This window comes from Sciurus carolinensis, chromosome 11, assembly GCF_902686445.1.
Source record: "Sciurus carolinensis chromosome 11, mSciCar1.2, whole genome shotgun sequence".
NCBI classification, from domain to species: domain Eukaryota; kingdom Metazoa; phylum Chordata; class Mammalia; order Rodentia; family Sciuridae; genus Sciurus; species Sciurus carolinensis.
Window position 1 is genome coordinate 101,500,005 of NC_062223.1, and position 27,532 is coordinate 101,527,536.

General features: G+C 35.5%; 1 protein-coding gene across 3 annotated transcripts in view; it reads left to right on the forward strand.

Annotated features, from left to right (window-relative positions):
- Arhgap42 (Rho GTPase activating protein 42) overlaps positions 1-27,532 on the forward strand; it is a 273,624-nt gene that overhangs the window by 180,496 nt on the left and 65,596 nt on the right. For all 3 annotated transcript variants that reach the window (XM_047516700.1, XM_047516699.1, XM_047516701.1), the window contains 3 exons: positions 11,523-11,624; positions 19,182-19,292; positions 26,747-26,851. In XM_047516700.1, the coding sequence (XP_047372656.1) occupies positions 11,523-11,624; positions 19,182-19,292; positions 26,747-26,851 (318 nt within the window). The remainder of the gene's footprint in view (positions 1-11,522; positions 11,625-19,181; positions 19,293-26,746; positions 26,852-27,532) is intronic.

Genomic DNA, 27,532 nt, shown 5'->3' on the forward strand with positions numbered 1-27,532 from the left:
TTTGAGAATGGGATTTCAAGACTGGTGTTAGTAACCCCAAATTGAACAGAACACAGGAGCAGCTAAGGTAGCAGTAGTTGAAAGTATAAGAGTAGATATTCTCATAATCCCCACATTCCTAACCGATGTGGTAGGTTATCTTTTTGCATCAGGGTTTCCTCATGAGCTGGCGGGGCCACACCAGCAGTAGCCATCCCGCAGAAGTGCTTCTCAGGGTAGGTGTGCCTAGCAAAAGCTTAAGCAGAGCACTGCAAGAGAAACAACCATGCCTGTACCTTAAGTAGTCAGTATCTTTCTTATACCACTCAGTCGCACAATGTATAAGCTGAAATAATTTCCCTCTCTTGTATGATAGCAAAAGGACCAAGGCCCTGGGGTAGTAAACTGTCTAGGGTTAGATAACTATTGATAAAACCCAGAGGATGACTGTGACCTTTTGACAGTGTTAATAGACTTGGCTGAAATAATTCACTCCTTCATTCATTGAGCAATTACACATTGAGTCTTTTAATGTGAAAAGTAACATTAAACTCATGGGATTTCTCAGCCTCAGCACTATTAAAATTTTGGTCTGGTTAAATCATTCAAAATAAATATCTCTGCTTTTCTTGGTCTCTTGTGTATCTCACTGGCATATCTTTATTTTTGGGTGCCTTGCAATCTGGTTGTAGAAATTAGGCCTTAGGTAGAAATACCTATAATAACACTCACGGTAATAATATTACTCACGTAAAAGGACAATCCTTTTTTTTTAACTTTCATTTTTTGTATTTTTTTGTTTTTATCTTTCAAAGTATATTTTGTTTAATTGACATAGTAATTGTACACCTTTATGGGTATAGTGTGACATTATAATATATGTATATCATGTGTAATGATCAGATTCAGGTAATTGGCATATCTGTCAACTCAGACATTTATCTGTTTCTGTGTCTGTTGGAAATCTACAAAAATTTTCTCTACTAGACGTTTTGAAATATCCCATTAAATATCACCACCCATAGTTTTTCTACTGTGCTATAGAACATTACAAGTTATTCTTCCCATCCAGCTGCATCTCGGTGCACAGTAACCATCTTGTCTCCCTCCCTCCCTTCTCTCACTCTCCATACCATCTGGCAACAACCATTCTACTCTCAACTTCTATGAGATCAACTTCTTATGTTCCACATATGAGCAAGATCATTTTGTATTTATCTTTCTGTTCCTTACTGGACATCACGATCCCTAGTTCCACCTATGTTGTTATATAGGTTATATAGGTTTTAACTTGCATTTCCCTGATGATTAGTGATGCTGAGCATTTTAATATACATATTGGTCATTTATATGTCTTTTTTTGAGAAATGTCTCTTTAACTCTATTTGCCCATTTTTAAATTAAATCATCTGGTTTGGAGGCTATTACATTTTTGAAATTCCTTACGTTGTCTGGTTATTAACCCCTTGTAACATGTACAGTTTGCTGGTATATTCTCCTGTATGTTATCTCTTTACTCTGCTGTGTGTTTCTTCTGCTGTGCAAACGAATTTCAATTTGTTATAATCCCACTTATCCATTTTTGTTTCAGTTTCTTGTGCTTTGAAGCTTTTGTCCAAAATCCTTGCCTGTTTCAATGCCTAAAGCATTCTCCATGTTTTATTCAAGTATTTTCATAGTTTGGGTTCTTATGCTTAAGTCTTTGACATAACTCTTCAAAAAATAAACAAACACCAGTCTATCCTATGGTCAAAAGTCCAGGAAGGAGGGTCAGAGGAAGCCTGCAGAGGGCATTCTACAGCGCAGGTAAGACCACATGCTGCCCCTTGTGGGGAGAAGGGTAAAGCACAGCAGCACAGGTGGTCTGAGAAGTCTGCTGGAAGTTGCCCGAGTGCTTCTGTCACTGATGAAAACTTGGTCACTTGAGCATGTCCCATTGCTGGGAGATTGGGTATTATACTCTTTACTATTGGCAGCTATGTGCAGTGTTGTAACACAGGGCTTCTGTTACTATGATCAAGGATGGAGCTCTGTCAAAAAGGGTTTTTTGATAAAACCATGTAAACACAAAGAATTCCATGAGCTGATACTCAAGGAAGGACAGTTCCTAGAATTGGCCCATGTGGCTTATTATGTGCCAGTAACCAAGACATTTCAACCTTTAGGGAATAGTGGTATGTGTGATTTTCCTTTAGAAGTTTAAACAGTGGCACTCCTTTTGTTGATTTGGGGTTTTAATCTGGATTCTACTGTCTTACTTACTATGATTGCCATAGTTAATTTCCATGAACCTCTTTCCACTTCTTAGGATGAGAATCATAATACATTATTTCTCTCTACCTCTACATGTGATATTTTAGAAATACCTATGACAAGAAAATATACAAAGTTGACTCAAGAACAAGGTTCTGATTGTGCCTACAAATCACTTCTCTCATTTTCCTTATCGTAAAATTATAAAGATAGCATATTCAATAAAGAGGTTATCCTTTGTGTATATTTTAGGGATGTATGTATTGGTATTGGGCCCAGATTATCCCCTTCCCAGGCTGTTGGGTCTTGCTGAGTGGGGAACACTGCCTAGGACGGTCTCCTTGTCTCTCTCACGAGCTCAGGGACTGGCTCCAGCCACACCTGCACTGTAGGAATTGCAGCTGCTCTGGTGCAGAGAGGCTTAACAGCTTCTTGGCTCCTGTTATCATCCAGACTCTCAATAGAGTCGCAAACTGTCAACTCTGGGCTCTCCCACAACCGTTATGGGAGCAGGAGAATTCCTGATCCACTGGTAAATTTTAGTCAGTTAAAAGAGGGAACCAAAGAATTTGCCTTCTAATTGCTTATCTAGTGAACTATCTTGAGGTGAATATCTATTTGCTGTTGCTTTTCTCTAGGAACTACAGAAAACCACATCCATCATTTTAGTCACAGTGCTTGTCTCTTAAGTACTCTTAAGTAGTCTTTGTCATAATCTTTTATTGTTCTGCTGTGTTTCTTCTAAGTCCTCTGTCATTCCAGAAAGGCAGAGACATTGAATGTCCAGCATGGAGAAATGTTTGGGTAACTTTAATTAGGAAACGTCCTAATTCCATTCCCCTGGAGTAATATTCCAAATATCCTGTCTAGAATGCAGAGTTATGTAACCTTAGGGTTATCCATGATGTCTTGTCAGAGCTGGTCAGATTATAGTGACTCCAAACATCATGTCCACCTTCCCAATTCCAGACCCACACAGACAAAAATGAAATTGAGAATCCTGTGTCACATCAACAGCATACCCTCCCCCACCCCAGAGTGGCATGATGACAAGCCAACACCACCTCTGCTCCTGTTTTCCCCTCCTTTATGTTCTCACATTCTTTCATCCTGTCTCTTCCTTTTGTTTCCTTTTCCTGTTTGTTTTCCTCTTTTTGTCCCCTCTCCTTCTTTCTATCCCCACCACCTCACACTTGCCCCACTGTTAAAGGAGAGGAAGTTCTGTAGCATATTTGCTACTTCCTCATGCTGCATCTTAGTGTGCAGTGAGAAGGGCTCTGGAACAGGTTGGACTTTTGTTGATTATCCACGCTGCCCCTTCCAACCTCAGTGTCTTGTTCATATTACTTCTTGGACCATATTTTCATGCTTATAAAATGAGGATTATTTATGCACACCATGTGGGATTTCTGTGTGGGTACCTGGTAAGCAAACTGCTTCGCAACCACTTTAAGAAAGGTTCTTCTTTTACTCTTCTAGTCTTGGTCATCCAAGAGCATCAGTACCAGTCTTTGTTAAAAGACTCAAATTATTGGATGAATTGGTAAAAACCTACTTGTGAGCAAGATGACGGCATACCCCTAGAAAACATTTTCTTCTTTCCACTCTGACCCATTTTTACAAACTTTCCAATTTTTGTATTTTTGTACCTCTCTCTGTGTCCCATCTTCTTTAATTATTTCTTCTTTTCTTCTCTCACTTATTAAACAGAATTTTGAAGAATTTAATTATCAAAGACATACAGAATTTTTATAAAAATCAAGTAATATGTGAAGGCACATAAATTATAAAATCAATAGCTTCTTACTTCATCTCTCTATTCCAGAATCCTGCTGGCCCCAGGTTAAACACTTGCAATTCTTTAAGCTACTATTTCACATTTATCTTCATTTTCCTAAATACAATATTTGCTCTCCTACCGCTTGTTTTCTTCAATTTTAACATTATTCAATTAACTTTCTACTACGAAAGATGAAGATTTAGCATCCTTTTTTAGTACTGTAACCACTACTACTTCATACATAACTTTCCTTCATACACATACACACACACACACACACACAGAGTTTGGTCATAGTGTTCACTGTTCACATAACAATTTAATTATTGTTCATAGATAAGCCATAATAAAGTATATAATTATATTGTTTTGCATGTTTTGTTTTCCTAAGGTTAATAATTGCCTTATACCCAAATTTTGCTTCTTTTTCTTTTTCCAAGTACAAGGATATAATCACAGAAAATCTTAGTATGTCTAAATGCATCAGATCCATTTTATTTATTTTTCTTAGAGATGTTCCTCCCAGAGCTTTTATCTTAACAGATAATTTTAAAATTCAAAGTTTTCCTTGCCCATCTGCTTTCCTGAAAGTTCACATTACCTTTATTTTCTGAGTTCCCGTTACTTTTTTGAGCTCCTCTTTTCCCAAATCTCATTTCTTATTTTTTGATTTATTCCCCCAGTAATCCTTCAGTATCTTCCTGAGAAATGGTACAGGGACAGTAAAAGTTTTGAGACCTTTCACTTTTGTAAATATTTTAATTCTATCCTGAGTCTTGATTCTGTATCAGCTGAATATAGAAATCTAGGTTGGAATTAGTTATCACTCAGAAATTTGAAGGTACATACTCTTTAATTTATAGCTTCTTGCAAAGCAAATGAGGATCCATTATCATTCTAATTTCTAATGATTGTTATGTAAGCTCTATTTTTCCTACTGGTTGCTTTTAGGTTTTCATTTTTGTCCATGGTTTCCTAATATTTTGTGATGGTATCCCTTCTTGGTATCTTCTCATTTATTGTTTGGTGTACATTCTTGTCCAGTTTAAAATGGAAACTTTTTTAAAAATCAGGTCTAGAATTTTCCTGTACTGTATTTTAGTAATTGCTTTCCTGTACTTTCTTTCAGTAATTTTATTACTCATGTGTCCTAATTATTTCCTTAATCTTTTAAAATCTAATTTCTTTTTAAATTCACAGCCCTGTCTTATTTCATTTACTTATATTTAGTTTACATAAATGATGTTGTGTTATATACTTATTTTTTTGTATTGAATTCTTCTGCCCAGAACTGTTTTAAGATCCATCCACATCTAATAGTTCCCTCTAACTCCATGGTTTGTATCTAATACTTTTTATGTTTCCACTAGTGAGCACCCCAGCTGCCCTTCTGGCCCAAAGGCAATGCCTACATTAGCACCCACAGTCATCTTCTCTTATGAATATTCTGGGAACATCTTTTGGGGGTGTACTCTCAGAAGTTGACTCTTAGGGCATTCATATCTCTTGCATGATAGTGTAACATCTCTCTCTAGGAGCGTAGCCTCTCTGCACAGTCCACCAGCAGAACACAAGGTATTTCCATGTGCACTCAGCATATGGCTTCATTCGGCAAACTCTTGGCAGCATCTAATAGATAAAATTTGAATAGGTCATTAATTTGGTTTGTTTCTCTCCAGTTACTGAAGGCTTTGAGCAACCCTTCATATGTCTGTTACACACAAACCTGGTTTCCTATTCTTTGTATTGTCCCTTTCTTTCTTTTCTTATTTTTTTTTTAAAGATGGGTATGATATAATTATCCTTTTTTTAAAATAATTAATTATTTTTAAATTTTTTTACAGACTGCATTTTGGTTCATTGTACACAGATGGGGTACATCATTTCATTTCTATGGTTGTACACAATGTAGATTCATACCACTCATGTAATCATACATGTACATAGGGTAATGATGTCTGTCTCATTCCACCATTCTTCATATCCCCACTCCCTCTCATTTCTCTCTACATAATCTAAAATTCCTCCATTCTTTTCTCACCCCCACGCCCCCACCCCCATTATATATCAGCCACTCTAGAAAGTAGTGTGGAGATTCCTCAGAAAACTTGGAATGGACCCACCTTTTGACCCAGTTATTCCACTCTTCAGTTTATGCCCAATGGACTTAAAATTAGCATACTACAGTAACACAACCACATCAATGTTTATAGCAGCTCAGTTCACAATACGTTGTGAAACCAACCTAGATACCCTTTAACAGATGATTGGATAAAGAAACTGTGGTATATATACACAATAGAATATTATTCAGCCATAAAGAAGAAGAATATTATGGCATTTGCAGATAAATGGATGAAATTGGAGAATATCATGCTAAGTGTATTGTCCCCTTCTATCCTTGATGTATCCTTATATTTGTTTGCATAGTCTTCTGTCCACTTTGTAGACAACCTTATGCAAATAGGAATCCTTTGATTCCTGAGAATTGAACCACCTAGTTGTGGTGAAGTGATGGGGAAGTAGAAGATGTGGTAGACTGTGATGGCACAAGTACTCAGGAGGAAGATTTCTGTTTTGCAGTAGATTGTGGGTGGGGAGTTGGTGTGGAATGGGCTGGGAAGACCAGGAACTGTTGAGTGGAATTACCCACAGGAAGGACATTGTTGTTCAAGATACCCTGAGATTATCAACCAGCTGATCTTCTTAAAAGACCTTTGACTTCAGGTAATTCAAGCAGTATGTGATTGGACCATCCTAAAAGCTGGTGCTTCTGGGAATCAGAGATGTCGATGCCCTGCTAGACTGCTATTCTAAGCAGGAAATAGATCCCAGCCTCAGAAGAGGGATAACTCTTCTTGGGGGTGCTTGTTGGGGCTTCCTCTTATTCTTTTTTATATTTTAGTGTCTAGTGCAGAGACAATTTATTAGAATTTCCTATGTTTTTGAAGTAGAAATTTACCTTTTGGCATTTATTACTATTTTTCATACCACTATTTCTAGTGTTATATATTAAGTTGACGTTTTAAAATATGTAAGTAATGCTTTTTAGATCATCATTATACCAATATGATGGCATTATTAGTTGCATGGGGAATTTCACAATATCTGAGTGGCAATGATAAAATTGATACTTACCTAAAATATGATGAATAAATCCTAAATATATGTTCTATTTTCATAAAGGAATATAGAAACTATTCACTTCCTTGGTTTTTGAAATAACTTAACATTAAAATAAAGATACTAGTACTAGATTTAAAATAAAGCTTTGTTGTAGTCTTTTTAAAATTTATTCGACTTAGATAAACATGACAGCAGAGTATATTTTCACATATTATATACACACGGTGTATAACTTATTCGAATTAGGATTCCTTTCTTGTGGTTGTACATGATGTAGTAGTCTTTTATACTAAACAACAACGATAAAAAAAACCATGACTGTAAAACATTTTAAGGATTTCTATTTGAATTATCTAAACATTGTGGTAAAATCTGTTCTTCATCTTTGGTACCCTCTTGTGGTCAGTGGAAGGCATTGACTTAGCCTTGTTTTGATAATGGTGTGTACTTAAGAGCGCGCGCGCACACACACACACACACACACACACACACATTCTGTGCCTAGAATTTTATAAATATTTGAATTTTTCATTAGTAGCAGCAATTCTAATACTGCAATTGCTAGTTGTAGTTTGTGCTGTAATGGTTTCCTCCCATTCCTCAAGGCAGTGTATGGAATGAGGGTGTGGCATGACCATAGTGCCTAAGGGCTAATAGGATCACTGTGCTTAGGGTAACTGCATTGTACTTTGGAAAGCCAACTGATTGCCAACTCAGCTATAACTTACCTTTCACTGGCTACAGTTAGGTTTAGGAATTAATTTACCACTTTTGATCTATATTATATAGTAGTTACCCTCTATCTCAATGTCTGTCTTTGCCTATCTACATAGACATATAACTAAACACAGTACTACTTTATATATGTTTGTATGTCTTAGAGTATCCCCTTCTACTTCATTTCCTTTCTGTTTTCATCAAGATTATTAATTTACTGTGACTTCAAGTGATTACCTACTTCAAATGCATTTACTGTGGATTACAGAAAATCATACCATGATAATACGTAGTACCCCCACCCCCACTTTGACTCTTGCCCGAGCAATAAGAAGACAGTGATCATGCACAGTATAAAGTAAGTATTCATGGGTTATTTTTCCTTTCCTGGAACAGTACTTGTTTCAGAAAATTCTTAGTTTGATATCTAAAACAATTTGCATTAAAGACAAGAAGTAGCTGTACAGGGTTTTGCCACTAAGTCCAAATAAGACTTGGCTTATGTGAGCCGTAAATCATGGTCTTTGAGGGTGATGTGAGTTTCAGGGAGAAGTACTTTTTGTTTTCTATAGCATGCTTCCCTAGATTACAGTTGTCCTTTGTGTGGTCTGGCCTTTCATCTTGCTTTTTAATTTTATGCTCCAATTGAGTGGGTTTTTGTTGTCTACAACACTGGAAGCTTTGAGTAGTTCTCTTTTGCTAGCCTGGTGGTGTGAAGGGCCAAGGTTTGAATAAGAGTCCAGGAAGTGGTTCTAGGAATGATTTTTGCATTGCCAGAAATGCTAATGTATTGGTGCTGAATTAACATTTCCAAAAATTTCACCAAACTAACTGATAACAGAGACGCAAGTGTCATCAGCACATCTGTGCTCTCTTCTGAAACCAGTTTCTTCTTCTTTGCCCAGTGAGAAATTGTGAGTGCCTATTGTCAGATGAAAGTGACTCAGTTTTTTGCACTGTCCTGAAATGCAGCTGGTTCCCCAAAGAAATTCAGGTGCCATTGAGTCTAATTGGGGGCTATTTGTCCTCTGTACCATGGGTAACATTTTATTGAGCAAACAGAATGTCTGTGGAGCCCACAGGCATAAGAGAAAGAATTCCACTTGCCCAATAAGTATTTATTATTTAATTATTAGATATGCAGTTTGAGGTGGGTGGGCTATATACATGAACTTCCCTGTTATAAATAGAACACGGACACCATAAAAGATTCATTTATAAAGATACATGAGCATTCAAAAGGGGAGAATTAATAGAAGGGACTTGTGAACAAGGTCTGTTTGAACTGGAAGCTAAAAGTAGATATAATTTGAATATGTGGAAACTGGAAGAAATGAGCATTGATCACAGTGAGTGAGTGGCCTTTAGTGGGGGGAAGAAAGGAGCGTGAATAGGGAGCTCAGAAGGAGTTAGTGAGAAAGACCTCTGGAAAGGAAGGTTGGACAAGTCATTTGTAGACATGAAATACTGGATTAAAGAGGACTATCCACTGAACAAAAAAAGATAAAATGTTCACCTGGGAGTCTGCTTCAGCAGTGAAGGATGCACCTTCCCATCCTGAAGGTTGGGCTTCTGTATTTTTTTTTTTTTTTGGCGATGGGCCATGGTTTGGCATTGCCCATATTTCATATTTGCTAAGTTCCTTAAAACATCTTTTTTGGATGGAAAGGTACTTTACCACTGAGCTACATTTCCATGCCTTTTTAATTTTTTTTATTTTTGAGACAGGGTCCCACAAGTTGCTTAGGGCCTCACCAAGTTGCTGAGGTTGGTATCAAACCTCCAATCCTCCTACCTCAGCCTCTCAAGTCACTGGGATCACAGGTGTGTGCCCCCAGGCCCAGTTGTGTTTCTCTTTGTAAGACTACACTTTCTCCTTAGTTAATAAGAATCCCTGGGCTGGCTATATAGCTCTGTTGGTAGAGTGCTTGCCTCACAAACACAAGGCCCTGGGTTCAATCCCCAGCACCGTTTAAAAAAAAAAAAAAAAAAAAGCCTGAGTGTTTTGACATTTCCTTCTGCTTCTTTATAGATATAATACTTTAATATATCAATAATATTTAAAGCACTGACATTATATGTCTTAAACGGCCTAAAACTCAACAACTTTTGGAGCAGAACCCTATTTAGTACTTATTCAACCCAATTTTACCAGCTCACCTGCTGCAATTCCACATGTGGAAATAGAATTTGATGTCTTCCTAGAAGTACGATTGAGAAGGAAGTTCGGATGAAAATAACATTAATAGATCAATCTGTATCTGACAACCTCAGAAAAGAGGGGAAGACTCTCCTAAGTTAAAGATCTTCCCTTCTATCTTCCTCCCTCTTTTCTTTCCATCCTTTCCTCTCTTACTCCTTCCTTCCCTCCCTTCTTCATCCATCTGTTTTTTTTTTTGTTTGTTTGTTTGTTTGTTTTTTTCAGGGCGGAGGATCGGACTCAGGGCCTTGCACATGCTAGGCAAGCACTCTACCACTGAGCTAAATCCCCAACCCCTCCATCTGTTATTTTTAAATAACCCTTCCAAGAATTTTTACACATGAAGAAGCAAAACAGTATGCATAACCATCATAGAACTTGTTTTCTAAAAGACAATGATTCCTGAATCACTGGTGAAGGAAAGTAGAAATCTGTATTTTGAAAAAACTTGTAGACACTTGACTCAGATTCAGGTGACACAGAGGTTGTAGCTCCAGAAACACTGAAATAAGAGGAAGGAATTATACTAATTTAGCCATTGAAACTCATGCGTGTAGTTATAATATTGGTTTAATATTGACTCATGAGTGGAAAAGACTTACCTGGTAGGTACAGTATTTGTAGTTGGAGAAGATTACATTCCCAGGTATGTTCTGTTCCCTTCAGTATTTTCTTTACATTTGTGTTCGTTTCTATGAAAGCATGCTTTAAGATAGTAGATAAAGTTATTCCCTTCCTCCAAATAAGGCCTACCTGTTTACAGGTACATCTTCCCCCAATTTGACACTCCCCCCCCCCAAAAAAAAAACCAGATATTTTAGGAATAAGCAAAAGTCAAATATTAGTGATATTCAGAATGTGTGATTCAAGATGTTGTTAATTATCTTGATTTGACTGAATTTCTTACTTAATTATTTGAAGCTACCAGCATTTAAAAGTCTGTTTTTCTCTTTGTCAAGAATAAGTTGTTTAAACATTAGGTTTCTTTTCATGACTGAAAACTAATATGATTCTATGAAGAGTCAATGTGAGTAGTTTTCTACTTTGGTTATCTGTTAACTCCTCTGTTATCACCAAAGACCTAAAAAAAAAGACATTTTCCTCTTAGTCACATCCCAGACTTAATAGATCAAAGTATTTTGGGGAGAGTTGCTTGCAGATCTTCCCTAGGGTTCTGCTGTAGCCAGGCTACACTTATCCACATCAGTTCCCATGCCCATGGGTGCAGCTTTTGGTGTTTGTAGATATATTTCTTCCCCAAAGCTGGAAAGCTTCTTAGAGAACCAAATGCATGCTCAAAAGATATGCTTCAGATCCTTCTTCCTTCTCTATTAAGTTAAGGATTTGCATACAATTGTAACTCAATTGTTACTAAATGATTTTATTGGACACTTGCTGGGAATGGTGAGAATAAAGGCTTTTGGATGCTCTAATTTGAATCTCTTTTGTTGTCTTGTTATACCCTAGGATGGAAAGAAGAAATTTGACAAGGAGAGTGAAAAATACTATTCTATTCTTGACAAGCATTTGAATTTGTCAGCAAAGAAAAAGGAATCTCATTTGCAAGAGGTAAGCTTTTCCAATTGAAGTGTGAAAAGGACATTAACATTATGTCCTGTAAAGTGAAAAATTTCAAAGGTAGAAATATCTCAAAATCTACTTTTTAATAAAACGACAAAAACAATAGCTAACTTGGTTGAGCTTACTGTGGACGGCTCCTTTAGACACATTATGACATTTAATATTAGTAGTTCCAGGAGAGATAAGTATTTCTCTCAAAAATGAGAAAAAAATGAAACAAGACGTTTTCCTTTTCTTTGTTGGACATATTTTAAGGAGAAAGGACCTGTCAAGTTCATGTTATTGCCTTTACATTAAATTTAAAATATCTGTCATACTGCTTTTAAAGCTTGGCTTCCAAATTGAAGGAAAACATTATACAACTACATGTTTTAAAATCTCATCTATTTTACATCAATTTTCTTTAAAAAGAAATGAACGGGAATATTTTACTAACATATACACCTGCTAGCTGACTTCTTCCCTTTGTCTGAAATATGTTACATTTTGTTCCTTCCATTGGTAGTGTCTTTTCATGGCTGAAAACTAATGATAATTAGTAAAGTCAAGAGTAGACTTTTCACTAAGGAATACTACAGTTCCATTTTCATGAGAGGACATGTCAGAAAATCAGACTGCCTTGCTCTTGGTTTCTTAAGAGCAGCAAAACCATGAAGCCCCACCCTGAGGTTCCCCCAGACATGTACTGTGGACAGACTTGGGGGTTGTGGAGGTGGCTCACCCAGGGCTCACTGCCACTTCTGGTGGCTCATTCAGAACTTCGTGGGGAATCTGGGTACTGTACTTTTGATATCCTAGTGGTGTCTCTTCCATATGTATCCTCCAGATCCTTCTCCCAGTAGAGTCCTCCCTTCCTGAACTGTCTTTCGAATTCACTGAGACCTCTGCTTTCCTTACTCTTTTACTTAATTCCATACTTTCAAATTTAGCCAGAAGTCATGCTTAAAAAAAGTATTACAAAATTTTTATTGTCAGAAAGGATTGTTATTTTTGTATTCGATTCCTTTTTTTTTTCCCAAAAATGTGTATGTTCTCATTGAGAGCACCCCATTTCTTCATGTATAGCTGATTAGTATTGATTGGGAGGATTTGTTTTGCTTAATATTTACATATAAGTTCATTATATATCTATGCCTTCTGTTATTAAAACTTGCTATTTAAAAAGCATAACTCAGTATATAGTTGCGTGCTTATGGAAAGGTTTTGTGGCAAAAGTGAAATGGAAAATAATCTGCCATTAAGAAAAACTAGATTCTGTTTTAAATTTCTTGGACATAGCTAATTTTACGAGGATTTGGTACTGCTTATTGTTATTTAATATTTTATTTACATGTTCCAAATATTTTCAGTGCTTATATTTCTCTTAGTACATGGCACTAGCATAAACCTTAGCAAGAAAGAGGTTATAGTATTGCAATGGAGGGAGGCTCCTTAATTGTCACCAGTACCCCGCATCTGTCACACCAAGGACAGTGGCCAGGTGACAATTTAATAATTGCCTGCCTTAAAATCAAAGGTGGTTTTTAGAGTTCCCATGGAACTTTAGGTGCTTGGTAAACATGAGAGGCCACTTTTAGACAAGACACTGTTTAAACCATCTCAAGGAAGCAATAGCTTTATTTTAATTTTAAAGTCCTCTAAAGGCTGTATTTCAATGTCCCCTGACAACTTAGCTCAGTATTTATTAATTTCCTTGCTAGCAGCCTCAGTCCCTTAGGCTATGGCATAATAGAATATGGGTTCTGCATTTAGTTGAAGGCCACAAAAGATTATAGCATTGTTAGTAATGTCTGCCTCTCCATCTCACTCTGCAAACACAAAAAAACACACAAGATTCTTTGCCAGGAGGCACAGTCCTCCACACAACTTAACTTAAATTGTGTCGAAGCAGTTTCTGGGGGCATATAACATAAACAAAGAAAAATATGACTTGGGAAGTTTCACCCCACCCTTCCAGGAGTCAAACCTGTTATAAGGAGATTCTGCCACAACTGTCTTTAGTGAGTTGACTTTAAATGTCATCTGTTCCTTTCCAGAGCAACTTTGGCCCTTCTGTCAGCACCAAGCTCATTAGTTTGTTCTCACAAAGACTCCTCTGTGCCTGCTCACCTGCATAGCTGTCTCCTTATTCATTTTGCTCATAGAGAACAAGTGGCCAGCCAGTTACAGAACTGAACTGAAAGGTCAGCTTGTGTTGACAAAGTTCCAAGGCCATCCATTACACAGGCCATTGAATGAACAGCTGGTGAATGGGAAACATGCTTGTCAAGTTTATATGCTGTGTAGTAGATGAAAAGAAATAATATTCAATATATGAATGAAAATTACTTTCTGAGGATAAAATAAAGAGATCATAAAGGAAATACAGAAAGACCTGAATGCATAAAAGTAATTATTTCAAAAGACATTAAACCAAATTAAATGACAAAGCATTAGGGAATTTGTACAGCAGATGACATAGTGTTGTCATCTCTCATACATAAGAAGTGTTTGAAATCAGTGGAAAAAATGGACTAAGGATACAAGAAGGAATTGATCAAACAGGAAATATAAACTAAAATGAACCTCATTTCATTGTTACATATATTAAATAATACAGACTAATAACAAGATGTCATTTTTAATTTATTAAAAATATAATATCTATTGTTAGTGGAGACATGGGAAACTGGGCATACATTTGTTCTCCTAGTGGAGAACATAAAAAGATTTAATCATTCTTGAGGTAAATTTGATGTCATATTTCAACAAACTTGAAATGTACCTGATAAATGAGATGATTGGTAGGAATTTACTCCAAAGAAATGATCAGAGATGAGCATAACTGTATACATATTACATACATACACAATTTATTCATAATACAAAACCCGAGAAACATGTAAAATGGCACAAAAGAATGATTGGGTTAAGTAGAAAAATACAGAGTGACCAAAAATTGAATGTGATATGACTGTTGAAAAGTGTATTTGGAAAGTCATTGAAAGTTATTAGGTAATATTTACTAGACAAAGCAAGGAAAAATAAATTTTATTTTACTTTTAGTGAAACGTTTTATAATTTATATATAAAATCTCAATAGAAAACATGTAAAATGTCAGAAATATCCATCTTACATTGGAAAATAAATTTTAAACCAGAATATACAATAATACCCCAGATTTGTTTTAAGGTAGGGATGTGTGTGTGTGTTACATATCAAAATATTAAGACTGGGGTTATAATTCTTTACATTTCTGTTTTAAAATAGTAATGAATAGTGAATAAACTTATAATAATCGATATTTCTTGCTTTTATAGTTAGAAGAAAAAGTAAAGGGGGGAAATGGCTTTCTTTTAGAAATCCAGATTTTAGTTTTTCACTTATCACTAGATACCCTTTGAAAAGATTCCTCTTATCCTCACTGCCTCAATGAAGCAAATCCCTTAGGTTCAGTTCTTGTACCTCTGTTCTTATCCTGCAATTTGTCCTTAAGTTTCTCCTCCTTCCTTAATGCCTGTAATGTCTTCCAGGTCACCATCTTGTTATGCATGACAGCTTGTACTGCTCAAATTTTCCATGACTTTAGATTACTTGTTGGTAACGTGTGAAATCTTAGGTATCACCATCTTTCCCAAATTTGGTCTTATTTCTCGTTTCCTTAATTATCTGTTAATATTGTTACTATTTCTGTGTCAATTATCATTGCCTTTCCCTTGCTTCTCACACTCAGGTCTTCCTACTTAGCTTTCTTGTGGGGGTGCACCAGACACCTTTACCACTACCAGTAAGAGATTTTACATTCATGTGCACCCCCCCACACACAATGTTTTATCAAGCTATTCTGTACAAAGCTCATATTAATCTTCTTGAAATTCAGCGTGGATGTTGTCAAAAACTTCCTCAAGGGTTAGCACTGTCTATAGGGTATAGTCTTTACTCTTTCTGTTTTTTCTCCTTATCTGCCATTTCTGTTTATTCCATACCAATTGTTCAGTCACAAACCTTTTGATCCACTGAAACATAATTCTTAATTTCTGAACTCTGTGTCTTAAAACTCCTGTCACTTATCTCTGCCTACTCTAAATCTCTCCATTTTTCAGTGTCCATCTTAAATCTTTTCTCCTTTGGGGATGATTCATCAAATATTACATGAAACTCCCCCTATTTTGAATCATGATAGCTTATTATAGCTAGGGGGTAATTTAAGTAATCTGCAGAACCATATGGTTTTCTTATGAAATTAATTTTGTTTCTTACTTTATAGGTGTAAATAACAGTATACACCTTTTGTTCTGGCATAATTATTGCTAGTTTTCCCTTTTAGTTTTAAAGTTGTCCCATTCCAGTTTGAATAATAAATCATATTGTTACCTTAGTAATCCAATACAAAATATATAGTACCACTTGCTACAAGTTTTATAATCAAGTATTTACAGTAATTTTATGTACTAAGAGCATTGATCTCAAATTTAAAAAAAAATTCTTTTTAAATCTTATAATGAAAAGGAATAATACTATCATATTTCTTAAACATTGTACACTTTGGATGACCTTTTGGAACCGCTTTGGTATACTGAATTTCCATTATCTAAATTGGAGATGTTCGAAAGCCTGTATAATTGGCAAGAATTATTATTTCTCTTTAGTTCTTTCTTTTCTATCCCACCCCCACCTTTTGGGAGGTGTGGAATGATACAGCATGTGGCAAGTAAATTTCTGAAGAAATCATGTAATTCTCTAGTGCCACGGTCCCAAGACACCCGTCACAGTAGTGATTTGTTGGGAGAACTCAGGATGCAGTGTATAGTCCTTCTTATGGCTAGGGTTTATTACAATGATAGAATAAAAAGAAAAATCAGCAATGGGAAGAGGTGCATGGAGAAGAGTCTGGGGGAAGCCAAGTACAACCTTCTAGGAGTCTTCTCTCAGTGGAGACTCATAGGATGTACTCAACTCCCCAGCAATGAGTTCTGACTATCCATGTGAAATGATATCTTAAGGAGCTCATGAGAGGCTCTCTGCCCAGAGTTTTCATTGGAGAAACATCACATAGGCACTCCACTAGAATTTATCCAAATTTCCTTAAAAGGAAAAGAGGTGTTCGGCATCACAGTATTATTTGCACAACGGTTTAGCACAAGAGCCATTCTTACCAGTTAGTGATGAGAATCCTGAAATTCACATTCCCAGACATGGTAAGCAGACCTTTCAAAAGATGGCAGACAGGCCTGATGTACTAACTCTCTCCTGCACAACCTGTTGATTAGAAATAACCACTTTAGGCTCTATAGGTGTCTTAAGATTCTAGTTTCTTACGTTGTTTCTATACAGCACAATCAATAACATCTTTTAAAGTGAATAAAATCTTCAAAATAACCTGCATAATAGAATGTTGCCTTGGAAACTGAAAATATCCTTGCATCTCTCACCCAATAGTGTACCAAAGCTTGCTCTGAAGAGCCCAATCTCTTTCCAGTTCCTACATTCAGTGATATTGGGTTTGTGGTTTGAAACTGGCCATTTTGGGGTAATTTGCACCATAGAAACCAGCAAATAACTGCAAATCAGACTTTTCTTTCTAGAGAGACAGTTGTTAAACATGTATTATATGTACAACCAGCTCTCATCGTTCACTTAATTTGTCCTTATGTATAGTTTGTACTTTTAAGTAATGAGGAGAAGAAAAGAGATGATTTATGTGAAATACTGATTTTCTTTTTGTTGGTACCTATCTTTCCTAAATGAGCTTTGAGAACTCAGAAAGTTTTTATTCAAATCTTCTATCTGATTGATATATATATATACATATATATATCAGATAGAAGATATATATATATATCAGATAGAAGATATATGATATATATATAATTTCACATGTATTTTATATATATATCGAGATAGAAGATATATATACAGTTTCACACATATTAGTTTACGCACTTGTAATTCTCAACTTAAAAAATCCCAAATGTGTTGCTGATAATATTGGGTTATTTTTTATAAACAAATGCATAATAAATATATAATTATTTTTAAAGGGTTTACAAATGAAATCTTGTGGTTCTATGACACCCAAGCCAAGAAACTTAATTTTGTTTCTTTTCTTTTTAGCTTTTGTTTGTGAGATTACCATTGTAAATGGCTCCAAAACAGTTTTCTCTTCCCAGATTGCTAATGGATAGTGTATTCCAGAGAGCCCATCCTTTTCATCTACTTTTAGTAATCTCAGCTGGCAGCTAGGAGTATGAAACTGGGCAGGAAAAGTGAATCGTGTCTCTCCGTAGAACCAAAGTCACTTTTCAAGAGTGCATCTTAGAATGGTAGCCATCCTATAAAAGGGAGGGAGAGGCAAAGTCAAAAAGAAAATGAAATTGTCTCAGTAACACTCTCCCAACTTTATCCAAAGAACCTTATCGCAATTAGAAAAAAATAAATGTGCCCAACAGTGACAGAGCTTGTTTACATCCATTGATTATTTATTTGCTTATTTATTCTGGCTCTGCTACCAAATGATCTTTCCAAGATTTTACCTAATGATGTAGCCCTCCTGCTTAATATTCTCAGATGCTTCTTTCTCAATTAAGATCCACATTTGTTATTCAGTGTGCAAGATCTTTCTTAGTGTGAGGCTAACCTGATTTTCCCTGCATTTCTCCTTATATTTACTCTGCAGCCAACTCTTCAAATTTTTTTCATGCTTGTTTTTTCTGAGAATGACTCCTGTCTTTCCCTTTTTTTTGATGATTCACTGCCAGTTATTCATCTTAGGATTCAACTTGCTGGGCATGGTGGTACACACCTGTAATCCCAGTAGCTTGGAAGGCTGAGGCAGGAGGATTGTGTGTTCAAAACCAACCTCAGCAAAAGTGCTAAGCAACTCAATGAGACCCTGTCTAAATAAAACACAAAATAGAACTGGGGATGTAGCTCAGTGGTCAAATGTCCCCGAGTTCAATAGTTCAATTCCTGGTACCAAAAAAAAAAAAAAAAAAGATTCAACTTTAACTGGGCACCATGGTGTATGTCTGAGGCAGGAGAATCACATATTCAAAGCCAGCCTCAGCAGCCTAGGGAGGCCCTGTCTCAAAAACAAAAAAGGTCTGGGGATGTTGCTCAGTGGCAAAGCAGTCGTGGGTTACATCCTAGGTACTGCCTCCCCTGCCAAAAACAAACAAACAAAAAAACATTTTCTCCCAGAATTTAGCATCTTCTTCTATAATCCCATATATTTCCACGTACATTTATATATTTCTTTTGTAACTTTTACTACAATCTTTAAAATACCTCTTTTTAAGTGTTTTACTATACTCTTTTTCTATTTACTAATATATCTTAGCTCATTGTATCATGCTGTTGTATGCTGTGTGTCTGGGTGCTTTATGACTCCTTATGCTATAAGCTCTTGTGAGCAAGAACTATAAGTGCTATGTTAACACATTTTGCAGGAGTTAACTTTTAGCGAAGACTTTGGAGTGATTTATAAATTGAATTCTTCTCTTTATACTGACAGTCCATCAGTAATCCCAGCCTGTGTCAAACCTTGCCTGTTTCTCACTCTTTAGGCAGATACACAGATTGACCGCGAACATCAAAACTTCTACGAAGCATCATTAGAATATGTCTTTAAAATTCAAGAAGTACAGGAAAAGAAGAAGTTTGAATTTGTTGAGCCGGTAAGTTTTTAGTTTTCTTGTAAAATAATAAGGTGAACACAATCAGTGAAAAAAAACCTTTACAGTATATTCCTATTAAAAATTATGATTTGTAAAAATGAAAGGAGGTGAGTGCGTGAGGGATGAATAGGTGGCGCACAGGGCACTTTTAGGACAGTGAATTCCTTTATTTGATACTCTAATGGTTTGTGAGTGTCTTACATTTGTCAAAACCCGTAGAATATGCAGTCTAAAAAGTGATCCCCAATGTCAGCTATGGATTTAGTTAATAATAATAATGTATGTGCATTGGCTCATTGGCTCATTGGAATCAGTCCACCACAGAAATGCAATGTATTAATAATAAAGGGAGCTATGTAAGTGGGGGAGTGCAGAGAGGGTAGGTGGGCTCAGGGTGTATAGGAGAACCCTCTAACTTTCCCTTCAGTTTTTTTGGTAAACCTAAAACTGCTCTAAGAATAAAGCACATTATTTTAAAAGATAATGTACATTACCTGCACATGAATAAACTTCACCAGTCAAGTTCCCTATTTGCCAAACCTTTAGGTAAAACAGAAACCCTCTTTTCTCCCTTTGTTCTTTCTTCCTTTCCTCACAGAACTGGAATCTGCCTGACTTTTCCCATGAAGTCATTTATTTTCCTCAGTTAGTGTAAAAGAACAGATTCCTCAGTGTAAAGTGTATTACAGGAAAGAACAGGTGACTGGTCTTTGTAGGCTTACTTCATTTTCACATTTTTAAAGGTGATACCCTAATATGTTACAGCATTGCTTAAATGAGCATCTTTGTAAGGTGACTTCAGTGAGGAGTAGAGGTAAACTCAGAAGTCAAGGTAATCTGTTATAGATATGTCTCAATTCTCATGAGATGCAAAGAAAGGATTAATAAATATGTAAGTAATCAGATATTTAATTTCAGCCATTCTTTCCTTCCTGTGCCAGTCTTTAAAATATCATTTAAAATAAAAATGAAAAACCTTGTTCCTACTTCAGTGAAGGCGATAGTCATAAGGGAAGGGATGGTAACATTTTAAAATGTGTTTGATATAATTCATTTCCTAATGGGAACCCACTAGTGATATCCTCAAGATATGAGAAACTGAGGAAAAATCAAGGTTGTGGGAAGCACTGGTCCTTGCCTAGCTTCCAGGAATTCTGCTTTGCTGGAGTCATCTCACTCTCTCCTGGAAACTTGGCACTTGGCAAGTTTGTAAGGCCACTCCCTGAGCTGGGATTAAAGAACTACAGGCCATAACTCAGGCTTAGGATTTAACTTTTTATGTTTTATTTGGGATAACAGGCTTAAGTCCAAATTCTGTTTGCCAAATGGCTAAGTCCTTAAATCGCTTAGAATGAATTGGTAACTTATGCATTAGACCCTTTGAGGATCTAATTAAACTTCATTCAATTTAGGGGACTTTTGGAAGCCCACGGAGGGCTTTTGGACAACTTGTCAGTCTAACAATTCCCAATTCTAGGATGAAGACCACTACTTAGGATTCCGTGTCCCTTCACATGGACTAACTGCCCCAGAATCCCACCATGGCTTTTCAGTCCATACTTTTTGCTGGCAAACTTCTTTCCCTAGTGCCAACCTCCTGGTATTTTTGGAATCTGAGTTCTTTTTGACACCAAACTGTCAGACCCCATTAATTCTGACAACTTTCCTACATATTTCTTCCTTATGAGTCCCATTTCCTTCAGGCCTTGCTCATATGCAATGCTGTTATTCCTCCCCACACCTGGAATGATCTCTTCACGTCTGCATACTTTCCTTCCTTCCTTCCTTCCTTCTGGAGAGTGATGTGACAGGGGTAGCCTACTTCCCTAAGTCTCTTTGTAGCCCATTCTGTCTGGGAACAGTGAACTAGACCATTCTATAAGATGACATCAAATGTATAAAGAGAAGATTGTAAAATGGTTTGCTCACAGGCAGCAGAAGGAATGATAAGAATGTATGAATTCCTGTGAAAATACATGCACAGAAGTGAAAGCGGTCCTTTAAATGAAATGCATTTTCTTCCTTCTTCTACCTTAATCCCAAACCATGGTGCCCTGACAAGTCCTCTGCAACATGCCTTTCTGATGACACCACAATCAGAAATGATATTAGATTCATCCTTGCACAGTATTTTCTTGGCTGCTGTGTTTTTCCTGTTAGAACGTCTGGCCAAACCAAATAGTAGTGTCAGTTTAGTCTCATCCTCATTTCTAGCTTCAATGTGTCATAGATGGAGTTTTACACAGTTTCCATTTCAGTAAGAAGTATGTAAATGGGACTAATGGAACCTAAACTCATTTAGATCCTGTGTCAGGAATTTTTACAAGTGCTTACTGACCATTTGTATTTCTTTTTTGGAAAAATATTTATTCGGATTTTTTTTTTTTTTTGCCTGTTTTTAAACTGGGCTGTCTTTTCATTATGAAGTTAGAAGAGTTCTTCATATATTTTAAATATAACTCCCTTCTGAGAGAAATGATTTGCAAGTATTTTCTACCATTCTGTAGGTTTTCATTTAATTTTCTTAACAATGTACATTGAAACAGAAGAACTTTTAATCTTGGTAGAGTCAGGTTTATTCTGTTGTTTTTGTTTGTGCTTTCCATGTCACATTTAAGAATTCATTGCCAAATGCAAGATCATGAAGGTTTATTCCAATGTTTCTAAGTGCTTTATAGTTTAAACATTAAATTTAGGTCTTTGATCCATTTTCAGTTAATTTTTGTCTGTGATATGAGGTAAGGATTCAACTTCATTCTTTTACACATGATTATCTAGTTGTCCCAGCAACTGGTTGTCTTTCTGTTGGAAAGATTGTTCTTTTTCCATTGTATGACCTTGGCAATCTTGTGAAACAGCAGTTGACTGGAAATGTATGGGTGTTATTTGTAAACTTTCACTTCCATTCCATTCATTTATATATTTATCATTGTGTTGCTGACACTGTGTTCATTACTGTGGCCTAGAATTAAAAGTTGAAATCAAGCAATCAAGTCTCCTGCTATTTTTATTAAAGGTTGTTTTGACTGGCTAGTGTCCATTGCAATTTCACATGAATTTTGGAATCAACACATCAGTTACTACCATTAGCTGAGCTTCTGTTAGAGATTGTATATCAATTTGAAGAATAGTCCTGTATAACTACTCAGTTTTCCAATTCATTAAAGTGAGATAGTTTCCATTTATTTGGACCTTCTTTAATTTTCTTATGCACTGTTTGCTAGTTTTCAGAATATAAGTTTTTGTATTTATAGTTTTTATACTTCCTTTGTGAAATTAATTTAAAGAAATTAATATTTGCTGAATTACTTCCTAAGCATTTTAGTCCTTGTAAAGTTACTTAAAATGGAATTTTCTTAATTTCACTTTCAGGTTGTTCATTACAAATTATGTTGAAGTTCAGTTGATTTTTGCATATTGATCTTTTATCTTGCAATCTTACTGAAATTGTTTTTAGTTCTAGTAGTTTTATAGTGGATTCCTTGGTATTTTATATATATATATATATATATATATATATATATATATATATATATACACACACACACACACAAGATCATGGCATTTGCAGTTTGCAAATAGGTGTTTTACTATTTCCTTTCCAGTTTGGATGCTTTTTTTTTTTTTTTTTTTTTAACTTGCCTAATTACCACAATGAGAATCCGGAGTGCAGTACTAACCACTGGTGTCAAGAGTGAGCATTTTTGTCTTGTTCCTGAGCTTGAGGGAGCAGGGTGTCCAGCCTTTTAGCATTAAGTATGATGTTAATTACAGGGGGCACTTAGGTCAGTGGTTAATTTTTAGTAGATAAAACATGTTCTGTATGGTTTTTTAGTGGTCCGAGTTGATCACTGAATTATACTTCATAGCTTCTCTTACCCTGTTAGTAAGGCTGCAATGAGTGCACTATACATATTGACTCTATGAGGTCTCTCAAGTTAAAGGACAGATCTGAAGTATGATTGGCAGTGCTGCTCTGTGAAGTTGAGACATCTCTACCACTTTGGATTTTAATAGTCTAAAGAAAATTATTGGTTACTGTAATTATTATCAGTCAGCAGAGAAGACAAGCATATAGGAATAAATCACATCATTTTAGTAGTGTTTACATCCTAGTTCCCCTCAGTTTTGGCAATAGTGATCTGGAAGAATGATATGCGGAGTTCTTCCGTTAGCCTCTGTGCTATCTCTGGCCCCTTTTCTCAGCTCTTAATTTTCTCTCTCATGTATCGTGACTATGTGTGGGCCCTTCAAGCTGGAACATTTTGTAAGTGCCACATCCATACTGCACTTACTTAGTTGTCTAATAATTAATGGACTGAGAAATTATGCTTTGTTCTTTTGCCCATTTTTTAAAGAGTATTTATCTATAAATGCAGTATTGATTTTTACTTTTGTTCAGGTTATTGAAGTGAAAAATAGGTGATTCTAAAACTCTTGGGAGTAATAAAGTGCTGAATAATATTTTTCCAGTGATGAAATTTTTTATATTAAAAACTATTATAATTTATGTTCTAAATAAAGACTGAATCAACTACTAAAAAAAAAAAAAAAACTATTATAGTTGCTTTCATTATTACTGTAAATATCCTGAAGGTGACTTACTTTAAGGCACACTGATACCTTAGTATTTTCCACAACACCTTAGGCACTTAGGCACATTGACCAGATATAAATGACATTGTACAATTCTTAACAGTTTTCAGACTGTCCTATTAAGTTCCCTTGGTTTAACATCATGGAATTTGTCAAAGATAAAATGAAGTAGTACAGATTGAAAACTACAAAAAGTTTCACTTTGCTGCCATCTAGAGGCCCTTACTTCACATGCATTATCTTTATTAAAAGCTGCTTCCAAAGATATGGAATATGAAATGGTTCTTATTCTACAATTTTTATGTTCTTTCCATAGAATTGTACATAGAATTTTCCATAGCATTTCCAAAGAAATTTCCATAGAATTGTTCTCAGTCTGTGCTGTGATCAAAACAATTTTTTCTGCTACTAAGTGAATCTGAATCCTTCTAGAAGATACCAATGAATTTATTTTCATCTTCACTAAAGTTGCTGCATTGAAAAGTATATAATCTGAATAAAATGGAAGCACCAGAATCATGCTTTTAAAAACATAATTAAGCATTAAACAGCGGAGCTCAGTGGAAAATCTTGATTTGTCAAAGTCCATGTGAAAATACTTGCTTAAGAGTTTTAATTAAGAGACCCATGTGCTGCTCAATGAAGCAGCATCAGGAAACCCTGTGGGGCAAGGGGTATCTTACAGCCAGGGGTCAGTAGAGAGCACCCAGCACCTTCTCCAGATGTCTACTCTTTTGAAATATCACATAACTTTGGGATTGGAGTGTCAAGCCAGGATAGAGCAGTTCACATACATTGTAAGAGTCTCTAGCCTAAGGATTAAAACTGCCCATTTTTTGAATTTTCAGTAATGTTCTAGCTTCAATTCAGAATGGTTTACTTCTGAAGTATTGCAATGTTTTGTCTTTTCCCATGTTGCGAATACTTACAATATTAAGAGATGGATTTCAGGGCATAAGGTGTTTTATAGAAAGATTTATCACAGGTATTCTTAAAATATCTTCTTTATAAATTTAATTAACTTTTGTGCCTATGAAGATTTTAAAATAACATCTGCTTCATATCGCATCCAGTTCATAATGAGGCAGTTTAATCATGGACTAATTAGAGATCTTAAAACTTGAAATAATACTCCTTCAATAGCTTCATAAGCCATTAAATAGATATTCAGAGGACTAATGCTATCTGTATATTTCAGAAGTATTTTCCTATTTTTTCTTTGAAAAGCTTTAAATCTACATATTCAAAGTCTAATTAAAGGTGCTTTAAGCTGGTTTGATTTACCTGGGCCATATTATACACATTTGGGCAGATGATGTGTCTTTTTTGTTAGGGTTGGGAGTACTGGGGATCTAACTCGGGGCATTTTACCTCTGAGCCACATCCCTAGCCCTTTTTTATTTTTTATTTTTTTGGGACAGGCTCTCATATGTTGCCGAAAGTCTCAGTAAGCAGCTGAGGCTGACCTTGAATTTTCATTCTTCCTGTCTCAGCCTCCCAAGTCACTGGGGTTACAGGTGTGAGCCACCACACCCAGCCAGACAATAGTCTTATTGAATAATTTGACAAACAGATTTTAGTATCACTTTATGATAATCTATTGAGTATTTAGTTTTGATGATAATTATCAATTGGCATAATACGAGCATAAAATTATTCCAAAATTGGGAAATAGTAGATTTTGTCATGATATCAGGAACTGTTGAATAAGTGAAGAAAGAGCCTTAAACTAAAAACAACAAAACAATTTGAAAATACATGCTTTATAAAATGAGCATAATTTTGTATGAAGTTGACATGTCTATAGGAAGAAAAGCATTAGGTCATGGTTTCCAGTAAAACCAATACTTATCTGTTGGAAATCACAGCACATAGACCAGCTGATGTTTAGCCCGGTCCTACCCACCTCTCCAGGCCTAGGAAGTAGCAGGATGCTATTTACATATGAAAATGGTCTCAGGTTGCATTTCCTCCTTAATTAAAAATAATAAGTTGTAGACATATTATAAGCTACTTTTCAAAAATATTTTCTAACTTTACAGTAGGAAGTATTTGTGGGAGGGATCAAGTTAGTGCATGAGTTTATAGAGTAAAATTTTAGTGAATTCAAATTAAAATAATCCATTATTTTTCAGATATAACTTATTCTGTGTAAACCTAGGTATCCCATAATTCCATGGAGAGCCAGTCTTTCTTTATAGATAAAAACGTAGTAGGTAAACACAAATGAATTTGATTATTAGAAGGCTAGTACTTAGATGGAAATTGTGGTTTTTCTGAAAAAGATTTTACTCTTAAGTCCATTAGGAAAGACCTGTGTTACCTACATCCATGTTTTTGCTCAACACAGGCTGTTACGGGTTCTTCTGACTCCTAGCTGAATGTTCTCAATTAGATACCAAAATCAGTACTGCCACCTTGTGACACTTAATTTCCCTCTGACTAAACTCATTCCTTCTCTTGAGCACTTTTTATCTGAGATTTAGTGTTTTACCTCCCTGTTTTGGTAAGAAGCTTTTCCAGGGTAGAACTTATGCCACCTTGTTTTTTATTCCATTTTTTTGTCCCTTGCAGATATTTCTTCAGTGCATTTGAATAGCAAAGTAGTTAATATGACAAGTGTTATTGTCAGACTCAAAAAAATTAAATCATTTTCTATAAAAAAGAAATGAAAATTAGCTCTTGTTGTTTCTGTTTTATATCCATAACTCTGTTGCTTGCCTTGCCAAATAAAAAAATTGAAAATTTGTAAGTTTGAGAAATTAGAATGATTTAGTATTTCCTCAGTATTTTATATTTGATGATCATGGTTTTAAAAACAAATTTTCATGCTTTATAAAATCTCTTTATCTTTGCAGCTTTTATCATTCCTTCAGGGTTTATTTACTTTTTACCACGAGGGATATGAACTTGCCCAAGAATTTGCACCATATAAGCAACAGCTACAGTTTAACTTGCAGAATGTAAGTCTACACCTGTTGTTCTTGCCTTTCCTCAGTGAATCTGATGATCACAGGACAACTTGGTTTTAGCGAAGCCAAACCTCAGAATCTTTCAAAAACTTGTCTAGGTAGGGTAAACCTCAATAATTTAGAAAAGTCACTGTATAAATATATCGCTTTTTTTCTAGCTGCTAGGTTAAAAGTACACCAGAAAATTTTATGTTGCCCAGGTATAGACTTGAAACTTTAGAAAGTTTTTGCCTTTACTCAGTGTTCTTATTAAATTACTGATGTACAATTAATAAATTCTTGAGATCTATTTTACAGCATGGTGATAATAGTTAAAAATGGTATTGTTAAAATGTACTGAAAATTTGTTAGTATAGAATTTAAAGGTTTGACACACACATACATACATATAAATGGTAACTATGTATATTAATTAACTTGGATTGTAGAAATCATTTCATGGTGTATACTCATCAAAACATCACATACGCCTTAAACATACACAATTTTTCTCATACCTCAAAGCTGGAAAAAACAGTACTGATTGACGTTGGGCAAGTCTTACCTGTTGAGATAGCAACATTTCTACATTTGTGAAGGATGTTATTAAACTTTAACACTCTCAGGTCCTGTCTTTCTCTAAAGAGGGAGAATAAAAATATGTGATGTGTATTATTCTCAAATAATATAAAT